This window comes from Onychomys torridus, chromosome X, assembly GCF_903995425.1.
Source record: "Onychomys torridus chromosome X, mOncTor1.1, whole genome shotgun sequence".
In the NCBI taxonomy this organism is placed as follows: Eukaryota; Metazoa; Chordata; class Mammalia; order Rodentia; family Cricetidae; genus Onychomys; species Onychomys torridus.
In genome coordinates this window covers 63537162-63553984 of record NC_050466.1, presented here as the reverse complement: position 1 = coordinate 63553984, position 16823 = coordinate 63537162, and the positions used below count along the sequence as shown (strand labels likewise).

Sequence of the window (16823 nt, the reverse complement as noted above, 5' to 3'; positions counted from 1 at the left end):
AGGTATAGTTGGCAGGTAATTGATTATTCTGTCTTTGAAATTGCCAGAGTTGTAAAATGGACAAATTTTGCCTTATTTGTGGTAGATAATGTCCTAGTTTTAAAGGACTTTTCTTCAATAAAAGAACTGTTGTATATGAGTTCCTGGGCACCCAAAGTGGAGACATGTCTCCTATCAAAGGGATTATTAATCTTATCAAAAATGGCTTTTTAGTTAGAAGGCCAGAAGTGATACATATGTCTTGCCAGGCGGTGGTGGCACGTGCCTTTAGTTCCAGCACTTGGAAGGCAGAGCCAGGCAGATCTTTGTGAGTTCGAGGCCAGCCTGGTCTACAGAGCGAGATCCAGGAAAGGCGCAAAGCTACACAGAGGGACAAGACAACAGCAGGACCCCATTAGCATTTCCCACATAAATAATATGTTGAATCTTCACTTATAGTTTCTGATATAAATATAAATATACCCCTATTTATATATGAATATGTATATAAGACTGGTCCCCCTTTTGTCTTATCATTTTACAACTCTAATTGAAAATAACTCATATCTTCCTTTTTGGAAGCCACCAATTAGTTTGGCTATATATAGCAAAAGGGGCTCTGATGAAAAGGAATTATTTCAAAATCATAGAGCCCCAACAATTTATTTCATAATTAGCATCCCTGAGGAGGAAAAAAATCACATGGAAAACACATGTATAATTTATTTTTGCATATCACATTTCCCAAGTAATTGGCTTAGGAGGCGTGAATTTTGTACTGCAAAATAATGCAGGTGTGTTTATGGGATAATAAAGAAGGGATCTCATTTTGGTGAGGAAATTCTCCTGCATGTAATTACTCTTTGTAAAACAGAAGATTTCTGTAAAGAAGTCTCAGCTGGCTGGTATAGAACTCTGGCTAAGGTGGATAATGGTGGAACTTTTCTTCATAGATGCTCTGAGATTGTCTGAACCTTGTTAGGAGAAACAATAATCTCAGGCAGTTGCATGCTCTGAGCCCCTTTCTTCCTATCTTTCTATGAAGGGCTTTTTCTTTGGGTATGATAAACTAATTACAGTAACAAAACTCAATTTTGAACAATGTTAGGGCTGGAACCAGGACCTTGTACATGCCATGCTAGTGCTCTATTACTGAACCATACACAGAGCCTTTTTGTCCTTGTGGTAGATTTAACGCTTCATGGAGATAAAATCACTAGAACCCCCATTTGAATTGCATGATTCAATGGTGTCTGGCAAATTTACTACATCCACAGCCATTGCCCCAATTCCATTTTTGAACATTTCGATTGCCCTTGAAATATCCCCGTGCCTCTTTGCAGTCAGTCCTGGTTTCAATCCTGGACAATCATTGTATTGACTTGGTATGTGTGCAGATTTGCATGTTTGGGATATTCCTGCATATGATATGTGGCAATACGCATTCCAAAAATGTTTACCCTTCCTCATTTACTGATGTGTTTTCAAGGCTCATCTACATTATGGCATGTACCAGGTCTTCATTCCTTTCCATCTGAATAGTTTCCCAAATTATGAATGATATAGGTTATTCTGTGATCACTCACACAGGAACCTTTGTGTGGATGTATATTTATATCCCTCTTACATATTTAAGATTAGAACCACGACAGGAACTTTGGTCTATATCTATAAATATCCTCCAATCAAGAATGAGCAGTCCCAGTTTCTAGCTCAACCACTTGCTACCTGTGTGACCTTAGACATATAAATTACTGTGTGTGTGTGTGTGTGTGTGTGTGTGTGTGTGTGTGTGTATCAGAGTATTGAGTAAAATTGTGTTGTGGGACAAGCTTTCCCTGAAAAGAGACAACAGACATTTCTGTTCTCCCCAGATAGATAGTCCATGATAGACCAAAGTATGGAAACATCAAAGTCCAACATGACTATAACTGGTCCCACTTCTTGAATCTGAGGTTAGTGTTACCTTCAACTCACTGTTGCAAGGGTGTGATAGATAGTATCCCCAGACTTTACAGGACCCCTATTTACTGCTGTTACATTTCCTTCCTCAGCAGCTTATACTCCATGCAGGTTATCTGAGAGGAATATGTAATATCAAGCTCTTATTGGCTATAAAGTTTTGGGTTGGGAAGAAGTGCTTCCCACAAGGCCGTCACTTAGCGTGATTAGCACAGTCTCCACTACCATGGGAGGTTGCACTATACTTCTCTTTTCACTACATTTTTAATATAAACATTTGAAATTTGGGTCACTAACAACATCTCAAGGGGTCTATGGGAAATGCTAACATGTGTGATCTCCTTTCAAGTGCACTTATCTGGCATGCCCATTTAACTGCTTGAGTTGCCATGAGCCACACCCTTCTGGGGATCCCCCACTCTCACTCTTATTTGACACTAGGTAGCCAATCTAGCACCATTCTCAATAGAAGCTCCTTTCAATACCCACACCACATCTATTTTTTCTTCTTGACATTCTTTGAGCCCTTTGATTTGGATGAGAAGACCCTGAGTAAGGGCTCCAAACCTGTGTACTGAGGAGTTTAAAGCTCCCTTAGAAAATTTGCTCCTGTGGTTCCTGTCTCATGCCTTGCTCTAGTATCTAGATCATAGCTTGGATCCTTTGTCAAACAATCGCCTTATGGCATGTTTTCTTTTCTGAAGATGTGGAAATCCTGCTTTGGAAACTACCCAGAAGTTTCCAATGGAGTATATCCCAAGAGGGCTGAGTCAGCACCTGTGAGTCTTTCGGACATTATGTTGTGAATTCGATACCACCACCTGGGGCAGGTGTCTAAGGACTGAGACAAGTAGGATAGAGTGCCTCTTGGAGGGAAGCTAGTGAGGCTGTGGGGCCCCAAAGAGAGCCAGGTGCAGGGCAAGACAAGATTTGTGAATGGTTCAAGTGCGCCACAGTGCCATCTTCACGGGTTTTCTCCAGACTCCAGCCTTTGGTAGAATTGACATATGCCTTGCACACACACACCACTGGGGATGTTCCTTTATCTGAAGTACTTGTGTGGTTCCGCATCTCTCTGTTGGCTGTTCCATGTGAGCAGATGCTTACCCTGTGAATACAGCAGTGAATCAAATGGAGTGCCCAGGTTTCCACTATTGCTCTTCATCTTCCAGGAATGTGGGAAAGAGGTAATAGTGTGTCTTTGAAGCCCTGTGGGAACCATTCTTCTTCAGGCATCTTTTTCTTCAGCAGTACTTCTTGATTTGTTTTATAATTCAGTGATATCAAGTTCTGAACTCAGGGACAAAAGACCTGGGTTCCAGCTTCAATGACTAGTTTCTCTGAACTTCAGTTTCCTCCTGTGTAAAATGTGTAATAACAGTAGATGTCACCTCCTTTGCCCAATCTTACAGAATTATGAAAGTCAGATGCATAGTACTACATGGAAATTATTTATAGGCCATCAAATCCTGCCCCAAAGTCAGATGTGGGAACCAGTCTGTGGTATAGTTAAGTGTGGACTGGATAAAATGACTCACTTCCAGTGAATGGAAAAAGATAGAAGTGATGGTGGCAGCAAAATGTCCACTTCCTTCTCTCGGATTATTCTCACTGATAGAAACCATGTCTTGAGCAGTCGTCTGGAAGATTCTATGTCATGAAAAACTGCAGTTAAGAAGCTTCCTTCTCATCCCAGTCTGAAAGAGGGATCTTCAAAGTGGACCTAGCCACTTTTGTCTAATGTTTAAATCATGCAGCCCAATCCACATCTAGATTGCAGCCTCCTAAGAGACCCTCTGCCTGCTCAGCTGACTGCTGCTAGGTCCCTACCCTTAGATGTTGTGTGAGATTATAATGGCTTTTTTGGTTATGTTAAGGATGGAGCCCAGAGCCTTGTGAATGCTAGGCAAACATGCTACTACTGAGCTAGACCGTGTGTACCAATACAGTGTTTTAAGCTACTAAATTTGGGAATAATTTATTACACAGGAATAAATAATATGGACGTCTTTACTGATTCCTACTACATCAGTTGATAGTCACTATGGTCTCATACAGAGAAAAATCTACATTTAACTTGAGATTAATTATGGTTTTAATTATGAAAAAATTATACTAAGTTAGACAGTTACTTGATCAAGGTCAGTTAGCCACCACTGATTTAGTACTATTTTTGAGTTCTGCATAGTGTAAATTTTCATGTTCTTTTTACAAATTATTTTATTTTTGAGAAGATAATAACATCATTCTTTCTTCCTTTACTTCCCTCTAAATTCCCCCATATAACCCTCTTGTTTTATTTCAAATCCATGATTTCTTTTTTCATTAATTGTTGCTACATGCATATATGTACATATGTATACATATAAATTCCTAAATATAACCTGTTCTATTTTATAATGTCACTTGTATGTATGGTTTCCTCTTTTAAGAACACATTTGTACATAAAGAATAAAATTATATCTTTGCAGGAAATATATATGCAACTAGAGATCACCATATAAGCAAAATAAGTCAGATTGAGAAGTGTATGTTTTCTTACATTTGTGGATCCTTATCCTATATAGATTCATAAATCACATCTAAATATGACACAAAAGTAGAAGACAGACTGTCTGGGGGATTGAATGGAAATATGGAAAGGAGGGAGAAGAGGAGTGGAAATATGGTTAAAATATATGAAATAATTATATAAATATATCTTTATGAAACCAGTAACTATGTACAATGAATCAAACACACACACACACACACACACACACACACACACACACCCCTACCATTTAAGTATGTTACTATGGTCCAGGCAGGAAAATATCCATCACCCCAGTTGTTTTCACAGAGCATTTTCTGAGTACTGAAACTGGAAAGGCAGAAAGGGGACTGAGACATCAGGAGGCTGCATAAGGGTGGGAGTGCACAGATGGTGAGGTAGGATCAGAACTTCGAGGAGGGAATATGCCTAGGCTGGGGTAAATACTCCTGAGGGGCAAAAAAACTGGGTCTGGGAGTGTAGAGTGACCAAAAAAAAAAAAAAAAAACCCTGGATATTAGAGCCAACTGAGGGTCCACATGAAAGCGTGCTTCCAGGAACACCAAACATATGGGGGAAGAGGAAGGCCCCTCTATCCTTCCAGAGTTGCTCTAGTGCCTTTTGGTTGTGGAAGCTACCAGGGATCTGCAGGCAATGAGCAATGGCGGGGCAGAGTAAGATGAGTGCTAATAAACCATTAGTGTTAAATCTGTCTGCACTTAATTACAGATCAGCAGGAGCAACCCCCGCCAGCACCACTTCTTGTGTTAGTCACAGCAACAACAAGCAACAACAGCCTCTAGGGGATATTGTAACACCAGAAGTTTCCTTCCTGAGGCACTGGCATTTCCTCACAGTGCAAGTACACATGAGATGCACCTTCATCTTGCCTAACTTTGCAACTGACCAAATAGTTCCCCCTTCATTTCAGTTCTGGAAGTGAAAGCATTTATTTGTACCCCACCAATCTGTTTGTCTTCACCAAAACTAATATAAAACTTCAAAGTGGTTGAAACTAACAAGATCATTTAAAATTCATTTCTTTTTGGGTTCACTAACCATGTTTCAACAACATAATAGTCATATGTAGCTGATGGCTCCCATGTCAGACTGTACAGACTACATGCCCATCATTGCAGAACATTCTATTGGTCACAAGCTGTCTTTAGGGTAGAGTCTTTAAAATGTACATAGGAAGCTGAGCATGGTGGTTCACACTTGTAGAGGCTTGGAAAGTTGAAGGAAGGCCACCATGAGTTTGACATCAGCTTGGACTATATAGTGATTTCCAGGCTAGTCCAGGGTATATAGTGAGACACCAGATGAATGATAATGCCAGCATAATGGTTTGTGCCTGAGAACCCAGTACTCTGGAGGTTGAGGCAGGAAAATAAATCAAGGAGAGTTCGATATTAACCTGGGCTACATAGTGAAATCCAGACTAGCCTGAGCTACAGAGTAAGACATTGGCCTTTCAAGAAAAGAATGTAGTACCTTCACTGATTCAAAAACTTGGGAAATCACCTTTGGTACTGTTTTGAGACAGACCTTTTTCTTTGCTCTGGATGTCAGGCCTTGGCTAAGGCCATCTAAACCTCTTTGTCAGTCCACATTTCCACTTTCTTTTCTCATTCCAGATTTAAGGAAAAACTAAAGATTTTACTCCCTAAGCTCTTGTTGGCCTCTCCAACCTCCTCCTCAAACCACATCTTTCCCTTCATTAGTTCATTCACATTCCTGTTGCCATAGCTAGTCACCAGCTCCACTTTAGCAACTTCTGGTGGCTCCTGACCCATAGGACAAAGTCAACCTTCAGAAGGGTTGCTCCTTTGCCACCTTTGTCACCTTGCCCCAGCTCAACCATCACTTGGTTGCTGTACCCTGGACTCTATACTTGAGCTTTTACCTTGGCGTTGATGTCCTCCTAGACTTTTGTCCACCTCTTTGATCTTTAGAACAGAAACTTACTTCACTGACAGCATCAGCTATTATCCTCTGGTGGCATGTTGGTTGTGCTTTACACAGGCTGTTCCCTACTAATGACTGATCGGACAAAGGTAAAACTCATCCAGTATACAAATTTTGGCCAGGAGCTTCCTAGTGGTTCACAGCAGTGGCTTTTGAGATGCCTCCTACCTGAGTCTTGCCCATCCCCCTCCCCATTTCTGGGGATTAACTTGCATTGCAGGTTGGCACCTTGCCCTCTCCCTTTTTACCCTTCATACCCCTTCTCCCCAACAACTCTCTTAACATCTACTTCGTCTTGGCATTTGCTTGTCAGAGAACAAAATCAACACATTGATAATTTCCCTGATTCAGTCAAAGCCTAACCACAAGCATTTATTCATCCACATGTGCCTCTTTGTAGGTACCTCTATTATAGCACTGCATTTTTGTTGTGAACCTAGCCTTTAAGTGGCTGATCCATCTCTGTAACACTACCTTTTACTATCACTGTTCCCACCACCACCATTGTGCCAACTTCTCTCCCATTCCAGTTTTCTTTCTCTGGCATGGATTAAAATTTGCATATTGAAGCCAGCTGGTGGTGGTGCACACATTTAATCCCAGCACTTGGGAGGCAGAGGCAGGTAGATCTCTGAGAGTTCCAGAACATCCAGAGCTACACTAAGAAAACCTGTCTCAAAACAACAACAACCCCCCCCACACTTAAAACCACACAAAACGTGAATACTGAGTTGGGTTCAGTTATCCTTTGGGGGGGGCTAAATAATCCTCTTTCAATATGAATCATGTTAAAGGAAAGAATATTGCATGTCACTGATCAAAAAATGGTGCAACCAAATGGTTTCCTCACAAGAGAAGTCCCCATCTGCCATTGCTGAAGCAGTTAAATCCATATACTTACATATTTTCCACTTTTAAACAATAAGGTGCCCCCAAGTCTTTGTTCATTTGTTTTTCACATAGGGACTCTGCAGTACATGGCACCTGAGATTATTGATCAAGGACCTCGAGGGTATGGTGCTCCAGCTGATATCTGGTCCTTGGGCTGCACCATCATTGAGATGGCAACCAGCAGGCCTCCATTCCATGAGCTTGGTGAGCCACAAGCAGCCATGTTCAAGGTAAAATGTATTTGTTCATTTAGATGGTTTGGGTGGATGTTGGAGCAGAACTCCCCAGATGTGAAGCTCAGGATTCTGTCACTGAAGTTGAGCCTTAGCAGAAGGTTCTCACAGCTTTTCTGCTTCACATCAGCAGCCCAGACAGTTCCAAGGCCAAGATAAAAAGTCAAGAGTCTTCTGACCTTTCAATCCCAATAGAACCCCGAATGTAAGGGCTGCAAAACAGAAACAACTTCCCCTCAGCACATCAGTAACTATAATTGATCCATCTTGGGCCATTGAAGACAATACCTGTGGCTTCCATCACAGATCTTGGAATCTAGAGCAGCTGGTGTTAAGCAGATAATGCTGTCTACTTTCTGGTCTGTTGAACTCTTGTGATGCTCAGGAAGCACAGCTGACAGCCATGAACTGAATTCATCCATAGGGCAAAAGTAACTTTCCTGGTCCTCTTCCTGTCTCCTGCTTTTGCTTAACTAATAAGCTGTACAAACTCTTTGGAAATGCATTGGCTCTTGGGGGGTTGTACATGAAGTCAGTTTTTATTGCCAACAAAAACATAATCAAAGCACTCTTAGTGATGTACTTAGGCCGGACATGGTAGCACACTCTTGGGAGCACTTGGGACATAGAGGCACAATAATCAGGAGTTCAAGGCCATCCTCAGCTACATACTAAGTTTGATGCCAGCCTGGGACACAAGAAACCCTTTCTTACCCCTAAAAGCCCAGCCATGCACTTGCAAGATGCCAGGTGCTACCCACTTTGCCATTTTCATTCTAAGAGCCAGAGACAAACTACCTCTTCCGGCTTTAGATCAGGTCCTGATTTTTAGTCTTTGTATATTCTGGTGCTGGTGGGCACTGCCAACATCTCTTCCCCATTTGCTCAGGTGAGGGGTGCTACAAGTAATTCCTGGCAATTAGATTCTATCTGGCATCTAATATTCTCGTAACTCTCAAGCCATTCAAGCTATTAGGAGTGGTGTCCTGAGAATGGGACATGTCACTTGGTCAAGGGCTTTGTGGAGACAAATTCAGAAGGCTCTGCAGTTTCAGAGCTCACAAAGTGGAGCAAGGGAGTCAAAACCAGCCCCAGGACAGCCAAGAAGTGGGCAGTGAGTACTCTGATATGAAAGCCAGAGTGGCTTCTACCTCTGAGTTGCACAGTGGAGTTGGGAAAGGCACAGGAAGGTGATGAGGGTTATGATGACAGCTCCTAAAAGGTGAGAGGGCAGCCTCTAATGAGAACGCTTGTGTAGGAAGAGGTTATGTAGGAGTTTTCACAGAAGATTCCTAGGCCGTGGTGAGATGTGACATCTGGGGACTGATTCTTGCTCCACTGTGGTTCACATGGGGCCTCCTTTAACAAGGCAGTGGATTATCTGGCAGAAGAGGAACTGAAGCTACCTGGGTCTTGCAAGTCCTAACAAGAAAGCATTTACCCCTCCCTCAGCCACTACCTTAGCCCACTAGGGCGGGGGACCATCTTATCAGTAAGGTGGCATCCTCACTCGGGCTGTGCTTGCTTGTGGCTTAGAGCTGGAGGCTAAGACTCTGGGCTGTGGAGTAAAATAGAGAAAAAGGGATGGGAAGGGGGTTCCAGTCTTTATCTGGAAAGATAGTATCAATCTCTGAAACCTTTGATTTTTTCCCAGCTGGAGGCTTTCCTATCCAGAAACCACCATCCTTTAGAGCAGTGCTTCTCAATCCTTTTAATACAGTTCCTCGTGTTGTGGTGGACCCCCCCCCACCAACCATAAAATGATTTTGTTGCTACTTCATAACTAATTTTTCTGTTATGAATTGTAATGTAAATATTTCTGGAGATGTTTGCCAAAGGAGTCACGACCCACAGGTTGAGAACCTCTGCTCTAGAGGCTTAAAGCACTCACAGTTCTGAGTTGACTATTGGTCCTTTGGTGTTCTTCCCTGGCTTTCCTCATGGGTGCTTCCAACTGGTGGCCTTGCTGGGGCAGGATCATCTGAGAGTACAGCAGGGATGGTGGCTGAGGCACTCTTTCCTAGCTCCCTTCTCACACTATGGTGGTCTCCAGACTCCAAGAGCAAGGGCTACCAGGCCATTCAAAGCCTGTGTCCTAAAAGCCTCACAATACTGCTTTTCCAACAGTTTCTTGGTAAAATTTGTGAGAAACTAGCCAAGATTTCAGGGAAGGGGAAGCAGATTCCATGTGTAGATGGGAGGAGCAGAAACAGCATGTAGCGAAGGGCCTCCACGTAAGTGTCATCAAGCTTTTATCCTCATGAAATGGCAGCTTCTATTCAAAGCACATGCACCTGAATTTACCCAAGGCTGACATTGTTAACTGTCCCTTAATGCAGGTAGGGATGTTTAAGATCCACCCTGAAATTCCAGAAGCCCTTTCAGCTGAAGCCAGAGCCTTCATCTTATCCTGTTTTGAGCCTGACCCTCACAAACGGGCCACTGCTGCTGACCTACTCCAAGAAGGGTTCTTACGGCAGGTGAACAAGGGCAAGAAGAACCGAATTGCTTTCAAGCCTTCCGGTAAGGCCTACCTGGACAGCTGGAAAACACCTGGGCTTGAGCTACTCTCATGATCAGAGAAAGAAATTGGGTCTCTGCAATACCAAGCTTCCCATGTGAGGCCCACTGATGGGAAGAACGGCAGTAGTGGTCCCAGAAGTTTGAAGAGTGTGCAAACCCAGCCAATGTCCATCTATTTTCTGACAGGCACAGGGTACCTCATGGATCCCTATGATGCCCCTCCTGTACTTAAAGTACTTCTTTGAGGAATGTGAAGAGGAGGAAGGCAGGAGGTCCCTGCCTGGGGTTTTGTACCTTTCCCACATGTAGAGCCCTGTGCTGCTTCGTTTTTTCGCCCTTTGTTGATAGTGACTTGATAAAAGGGCACATTGGGGAAATCTGCCTGTGGTTGCTGTCCTGCACTCCGGAAAAGCCTACATGACACTTTCTCATGTAGTAAGTTCTGTCCGTGAACTAAGGTTGACCTCTAAAAGGAAAACAGTTTGTCCTCTGTTCACTGGGTGGATGGGTCAGAGGCTATGGCAGCGTGGCTCACCAACTGGCTACTGAGAGCTGGATTCCAGATGAGGTCCACCCCAAACCTCCGTTTTCACTAGGACCCTTCCCCTGGAGATTGTTCCAGCAGATTAGAGCAGTCCATGACTAGCAAGCCCTCACCTGGACACCTGGACACTCTCTGGCCGTTTCTCCACAGAGGGTGTCCGAAGTGGCGCTGGTACCCTGGCCCTGCCCTCATCAGGTGAGCTTCTGGGCAGCAGCAGCAGTGAGCATGGCTCCATCTCCCCAGACTCGGATGCCCAGCCTGAGGCATTCTTTGAGAAGGCCCAGGTGCCCAAGCATCAGCTCAGCCACCTTCTCAGGTACTGTCAGTGTCCCTTGTCCCTCTGCAGGGTGCTGGTTCGTAGCAGAACATCTGCTAGGTCACAGAATGGGGTTTTGCCTGGGTGTCCCTTCTCTTCTCGGTTGTCCCTACCCTTCCTCCCTTCCCCTCCCCCCTCCACACTTCTCCTTTCTTATCTGCTCTTATCCTCCCCTTCTCTGCCTCCGCGTTCTCCACCTATTCTCTTCCACTTCCTTGACCCTCCCTTTTGGCCCTGTATCTCCTTGTTTCCCTCCCCCAAGGATACCATGGAGGGAATCAAGGGGGAGAGAGGGAGATAACCTTACATCTTACCCACAAGTTCCTCTTCTGGAGTCTCCCCCCAGGGCACAACATGCTACATTGTTGAATGCGTTTGTCCACAGTGTCCCTGATGAAAGCTCGGCCTTAGAAGACCGAAGCACAGCCTTATCCCCAGAGGAGAGGGACCCTGGCCTTTTTCTTCTACGCAAAGACAGTGAGCGCAGAGCCATCCTGTACAGAATCCTTTGGGAGGAACAGAACCAAGTGGCTTCCAACTTGCAGGAGTGCGTGGTCCAGGTACATGAAGGAGGGCATCTGCTAACAAGGACACGAGGGTGTCCTGTACTCTGGCCAGTCACAGAGTTGTAATGATCACTGGACTTACTTCCCGACAACCCTTCCTTTTCCTAACAAAGGAAAACACAAAGAAAAGCTCCCCTGAAAGGTAGATTTCCGGCCTACTGCAGTGCTTCCTGGCATTGGTTGCGTGGTGCTGCCCTCTGGTGGAAAACAAGCCGGATGGCAGCCGAAGACTTGTTTTCCACCAGAAGGCTTAGAGCTTCCTAGGCCTCTAACCAGCCTCTAGAGCAATGCTTCTCAACCTGTGGGTCATGACCCCTTCACGGTCACATATCAGATATCCTGCATATCGGACATTTACATTCGAATTCGTAACAGTAGTAAAAATACAGTTATGAAGAAGCAACTAAATCATTTTATGGTTGGGGGTCACCACAACATGAGGAACTATATTAAAGCGTCACAGCATTAGGAAGGGTGAGAACCACCAATCCTAGGACTACACTCAGAAGTTAAGAGAATAGCCACTGTATGGAGAATGGCTATGGAAGAAAAAAAAGTTCTAACTGGGTCGCAGTAGTAACAAAGTGATGTCTCTCCTATTATGGATGGGAGGTTACTTTTAAGAGAGGCCATTGCCTGCTGTGAACTGTACCTTCTAAGACCCATTGAGGACCCCGTAGAGTGCTCACACAGGAAGACAGAACCATTCCCAGCTACCTTAGTAGTGCTGAGGCTTTATGTCTACCCACCTGTCAGAGAGGATCCCCCCAAGACTGAGAGAAAGGCTATGGAGGGGATTGAGGAAGAGACCCTTACTCAGGAGCTCCCACAATTCCATTAGCAAATGGAGTCTACTTTCCCATGATGCATTTGGAAATTTCTACCTCCTCTGACTCACTCAAATGAAAATGATTTTGTGTATGTATGTATGTGGTTGCCAGAGTTCAGAAGAGTTGCTCCTCTCAGTTGGCCACATCAAACAGATAATTGGAATCCTCAGGGACTTCATCCGCTCCCCAGAGCACAGGGTGATGGCGGCCACAATATCAAAACTAAAAGTGGACCTGGACTTTGACAGCTCATCCATCAACCAGATTCACCTGATCCTGTTTGGATTCCAGGATGCTGTGAGTGCTCCATCAGACCCTTAACATGATAGCTAAGCCAGTGAATTCACCTTCTTCTTCGGTAGCACCCATTCCTTCTCATTTGTTCACAACCTGAATCCCAAATCTCAGCAGCTCTTTGTAAGCACATAGTAAATGTCATTTTGTGAAGTGGGCCAATTGCATTTGACCACAGAGCACATGTATAGGATATGGGGAGAGGCATTTCAGTAGGTATGCTTTTCTGCCCACCCAGATGTATGTTCCTCTAATACCAAAGCTGGGTCTGGTTTATCTTGTCACATGCTCCCAATAGTCTGTCATGTCATAGATGCTCAATAAACACTCTTTGAATAAACAGCCAAGAGGCCCAGCGGCACTGATCCCATTGTGATGATTCATCATTTAGAACCCATTGTGACTTCGGGTCTACCTAGAGGAAGATTCATTCAGAAAAAGGAACCAGACAAAATCCAAGGCAGCACAGCAACATTTCATTTCAGAGGGAATAGAAACAAATTAAATTAGTAAGTGTTTCTTAAAAGTTCAACAGAATAGACATATGGACTTTGTGGTATTTTTTAGGTCAACAGAATTTTGAGAAACCACTTAATTAGGCCTCACTGGATGTTTGCAATGGACAACATCATTCGCAGAGCTGTGCAGGCTGCAGTTACCATTCTCATCCCAGGTAAGTGCCCTCTTGTACTATTCAAGGTCAGATACAGGCTGCCCAAAAGACCAGTAATATTCTCAGCATCCAACAGCTATTGTTTTTTCTGTTTTCATTTTGGCTTTATACTTCCCCGCAGTTAAGTAAATGCTGTCATAGATCTTTCTGGGACTAAAAGTCCCTGATAACATCTCATGGTGCCCTGTTTACCTACCTCCTGGGCATAGCGAAGGTGACTGTGTACAGATTATACTTTTGATCTTAACAGGGAGAACAGAGAGTTAGTGTTTGAAGGCAGGGATCTTCCAGTGCTCATACAGCCTTCTTGGTGTGCATACTCACCCATGCTTATCAGATAGTTGATAATTGCATGGCTGTTTCTTCTTAGAACCATCCTTCAATGGCTATAGATATTGCTTTATGTATATACATATCCATGCATGTAAATTCTGGGGAACAAACTCAGGGTCTTATGTGTTCTGAAGTACATGCTGTACCTCTGAGCTGTGTGCCCCCAGCCCAATCTTAAGAGGCTTCCTTTTTGAAATGTTAGCACAGGCTTAATTCTCAGGTTGCTTCTCCTGTGGTACTTTGGCTGAGGAAGGCAAGCTTTAGAACTGTTGCTACTCTCCCTTCCTCTTCACCCTGGGCCCTTGCTAGTCACTTCTGCCTGCTCTCCCAAATGCTCCTTAGACTAGGCACGAAGCAGAGCACGCATGGGCCTGTTTGTAGACATTCATGGCTAACTGGTCTTTAGAGCTTTCATTGTCCATTTCTTCTTGTGTAAACTGAGAAAGACTATTTACACTGCAGAGTCGAATCAAATCATCTCTTTAGTCAGTAGTCCCTCATACAGCAAGCAGTGCTCTGAATTGCCTTGTTGAATGCTATTCTGTACCTTGGTCTGTTTTTCGCAGAGCTCCAAGCCCATTTTGAGCCTGCCTCTGAGACTGAAGGGGTAGTAGACCTGCTTGGCCAAGAAGTACATGTGACACCCAGAGGTACCAGACCTGGCTCAGTGGCTATTCAGGAGGGCCAGCCCCACCAGCAGGACCCAAGTCTCCAACTGAGCAAGCTCAGGCAAGAGACCAACAGGTCAGGATCTCGCATACCCTGTACAAGATCTTCTGGTCACTGTTGAGAACTTTATCCAGGTCAGGGGAGTGGGGATGTATATTCACTGTCTGTCAGTGAGCTGGGGGCAAGGGTACATTTACAGCATCAGCAGAGGAAGTAGACAAAGGCTTCCTTTCTTTCAATGTCAGGAATCAGTAGTGCCTCGTCACAGGTCACACACAAATCTTCCATACCAAAAGCAGCAACACCATCTGAGTTTTGTCTTCATGATGGAGCCTCTGGAATGCCATGTGACCCAGCACTGGACAGCTGTAGCCTGCCCCCACAGAAGCAGTGGGGGCAGCAGAGCAATTTGTAGACAGTGGCATATCCTGTAGCCTTGTCCTTAAGCCTTCTGGGTCACTTGTTAGAATCCCTAGGCAGGCATTAGTAGATTGCCTTTCCAACCTTGTAAGAGAATAACGTAATTCCCCTTTGCTCTGAACAATCAATAAGCTTTTGAAAAACATCATCCAGCTGTAGTAAACTAGCAGTATTTGTTCCAAAGGCCACATTGTTACCTGTGGCAATGCTGTCTGAATGGGGAGATTAGGTAGTGGGCACATGTTTTTGGATGAAAAGATGTATATGTAGATATTTTTAAGTCCTGAATTTAAATGATCATGATGGCAAAATCTCCAGTCTTAAAATGATGACAAGTATAAAAATGTTGGCAATAAAACTGAACATTTCTTTAAAATGTCTTTGCAGAAAGATTTGTAATCATCCAACTCAGTTTTAACATGACTAGTTAATAAATACACAGCATGCCTATCCTCATGGTGTGGCATAAACAAAAATAGGAATCATTCCTGTTAACCACACAGAGGCTCAAGCTACTTAATGTGCTCAAAGAGGAGCTTCTCGAAGGCAGGCAGGGCAGAGGTGAGAAAGGATTTTTTTACTTGTTGAGTATTTTACCCTTGCGGTCTTGCTGGGGTAGAATTATTCACCTCTCCCACTACATTTTGCTACCAAATGACCCCAAAACTGTTTTCATCCATTTATATATATTATGGCAATGCTCTCTCAGGCAACATCAATAATGAACTCCAGTAATTTAAAGCTTAGTCCTACAGTCCTCTTTGTTCACCAGTACAGATAAACTAATTAAAAGGGCATGCCATGTGGTTTAGATAAACTAATCTTATTTATTAGATTCATGAGCAAACAAAAAAGGCCAGCCATGATTCTGACTTTCAACCCTGTTCCATCCCTGTTAATGAGCTAGCATGGGGGAAATCCAGAAGCCTGGGGCTTAACTGTACCCAGACTTGCCTTTCATGTTTCAGAGAGACCATGTCACAAGATGAGGAGGGCCCCACCCCTGAGACAGAGTAAATTGCTTAAAGAAACTGTGCCTGGAAAAAGAATGTTTACTTCCTAAGAATTGTTTGTTTTAAGGTTTCAGTGCACTATGGACAGTCCTAGGTGTTAGTTTGTACTGTCCATCCTTGGTCCCTGGCTGTTCTTGCCAAAATAGTACTCTTGCTTTGGCTACTAATGAGTACAGAAAGAAGGCTGCCCATCCTAGACTCAGCTACTTTATCCAACTTGGTTTTAATAATCAGATGGTCCTTCTGGCCAAGTTCGTTATAATGATCAACAGGAAATTCACTTTTGGTTCCTGATACACTTTGAAACAAAACCGTCTTATCTTAGTCCACAGGAGGCTGTTCTAATAAGTCAAAATTTTTTCTCACAGTTCTGCAGACTTCAAGGACCAAGGTAGTAGCAGATTCAATGTCTACTGAGGGTGCATAGATAGCTGTACACTCCCATGTCCTCAAATGGTGACAAGGCCCTCATTTCCCAAGGCCTCTTACTACCATTTTAACATGAATTTCAAGAGAGCACAATCACTGACTTCATTGCAAAAATATACCCACACTTTCAGTATTGGATCTTTGGTGTCAAGAAGAAAAACAGTTCTGTACAGGCTGAAACCCATTGGAGAAAAATCTTTAGTAACACCCCACTTGCTTCTCTTTGGGGACCCACAGTTTGGACTGTGCCCTTTTCTTTGTTTTTCCAATGCCTGATGAATGATGGGGGGGGGGTGTTTTTTTTAAACAGACTTTGGGAACACCTAGTTCAAAAAGAAAGAGAGTACCAGAGTCTTCTGCGGCTAACTCTGGAACAGAAAACTCAAGAATTACATCACCTTCAGTTACAATACAAATCCAATGGTGAGTCGTTTTCCTTTGCTCTGACATAGGTGTCAAAGAGGGCCAACTACTAAAAAATCTGATTTATACCTTGAAGAAATGGTTGAGGTTACCATATAGTATACTGATTCTTGTCAGTATTCTAGAACAGGCAAAACTGGACAGAAATCACAATGGGTAGGGGAGAGCACAAACAATTAAGAAAGGATGGTAACAAAAAAGTATCTCAACTGTGGTAGTCATC

The 16823-nt window shown here is 43.6% G+C and overlaps 1 protein-coding gene across 1 annotated transcript in view; it reads left to right on the top strand.

The window, feature by feature from the left end:
* The window catches only part of Map3k15 (mitogen-activated protein kinase kinase kinase 15), a 132599-nt gene that overhangs the window by 113906 nt on the left and 1870 nt on the right, over window positions 1–16823 (top strand). The window contains exons 19-26 of the mRNA XM_036175586.1: window positions 7407–7564; window positions 9907–10090; window positions 10785–10950; window positions 11336–11510; window positions 12458–12643; window positions 13208–13313; window positions 14213–14390; window positions 16488–16600. Of these exons, the coding sequence (XP_036031479.1) occupies window positions 7407–7564; window positions 9907–10090; window positions 10785–10950; window positions 11336–11510; window positions 12458–12643; window positions 13208–13313; window positions 14213–14390; window positions 16488–16600 (1266 nt within the window). The remainder of the gene's footprint in view (window positions 1–7406; window positions 7565–9906; window positions 10091–10784; window positions 10951–11335; window positions 11511–12457; window positions 12644–13207; window positions 13314–14212; window positions 14391–16487; window positions 16601–16823) is intronic.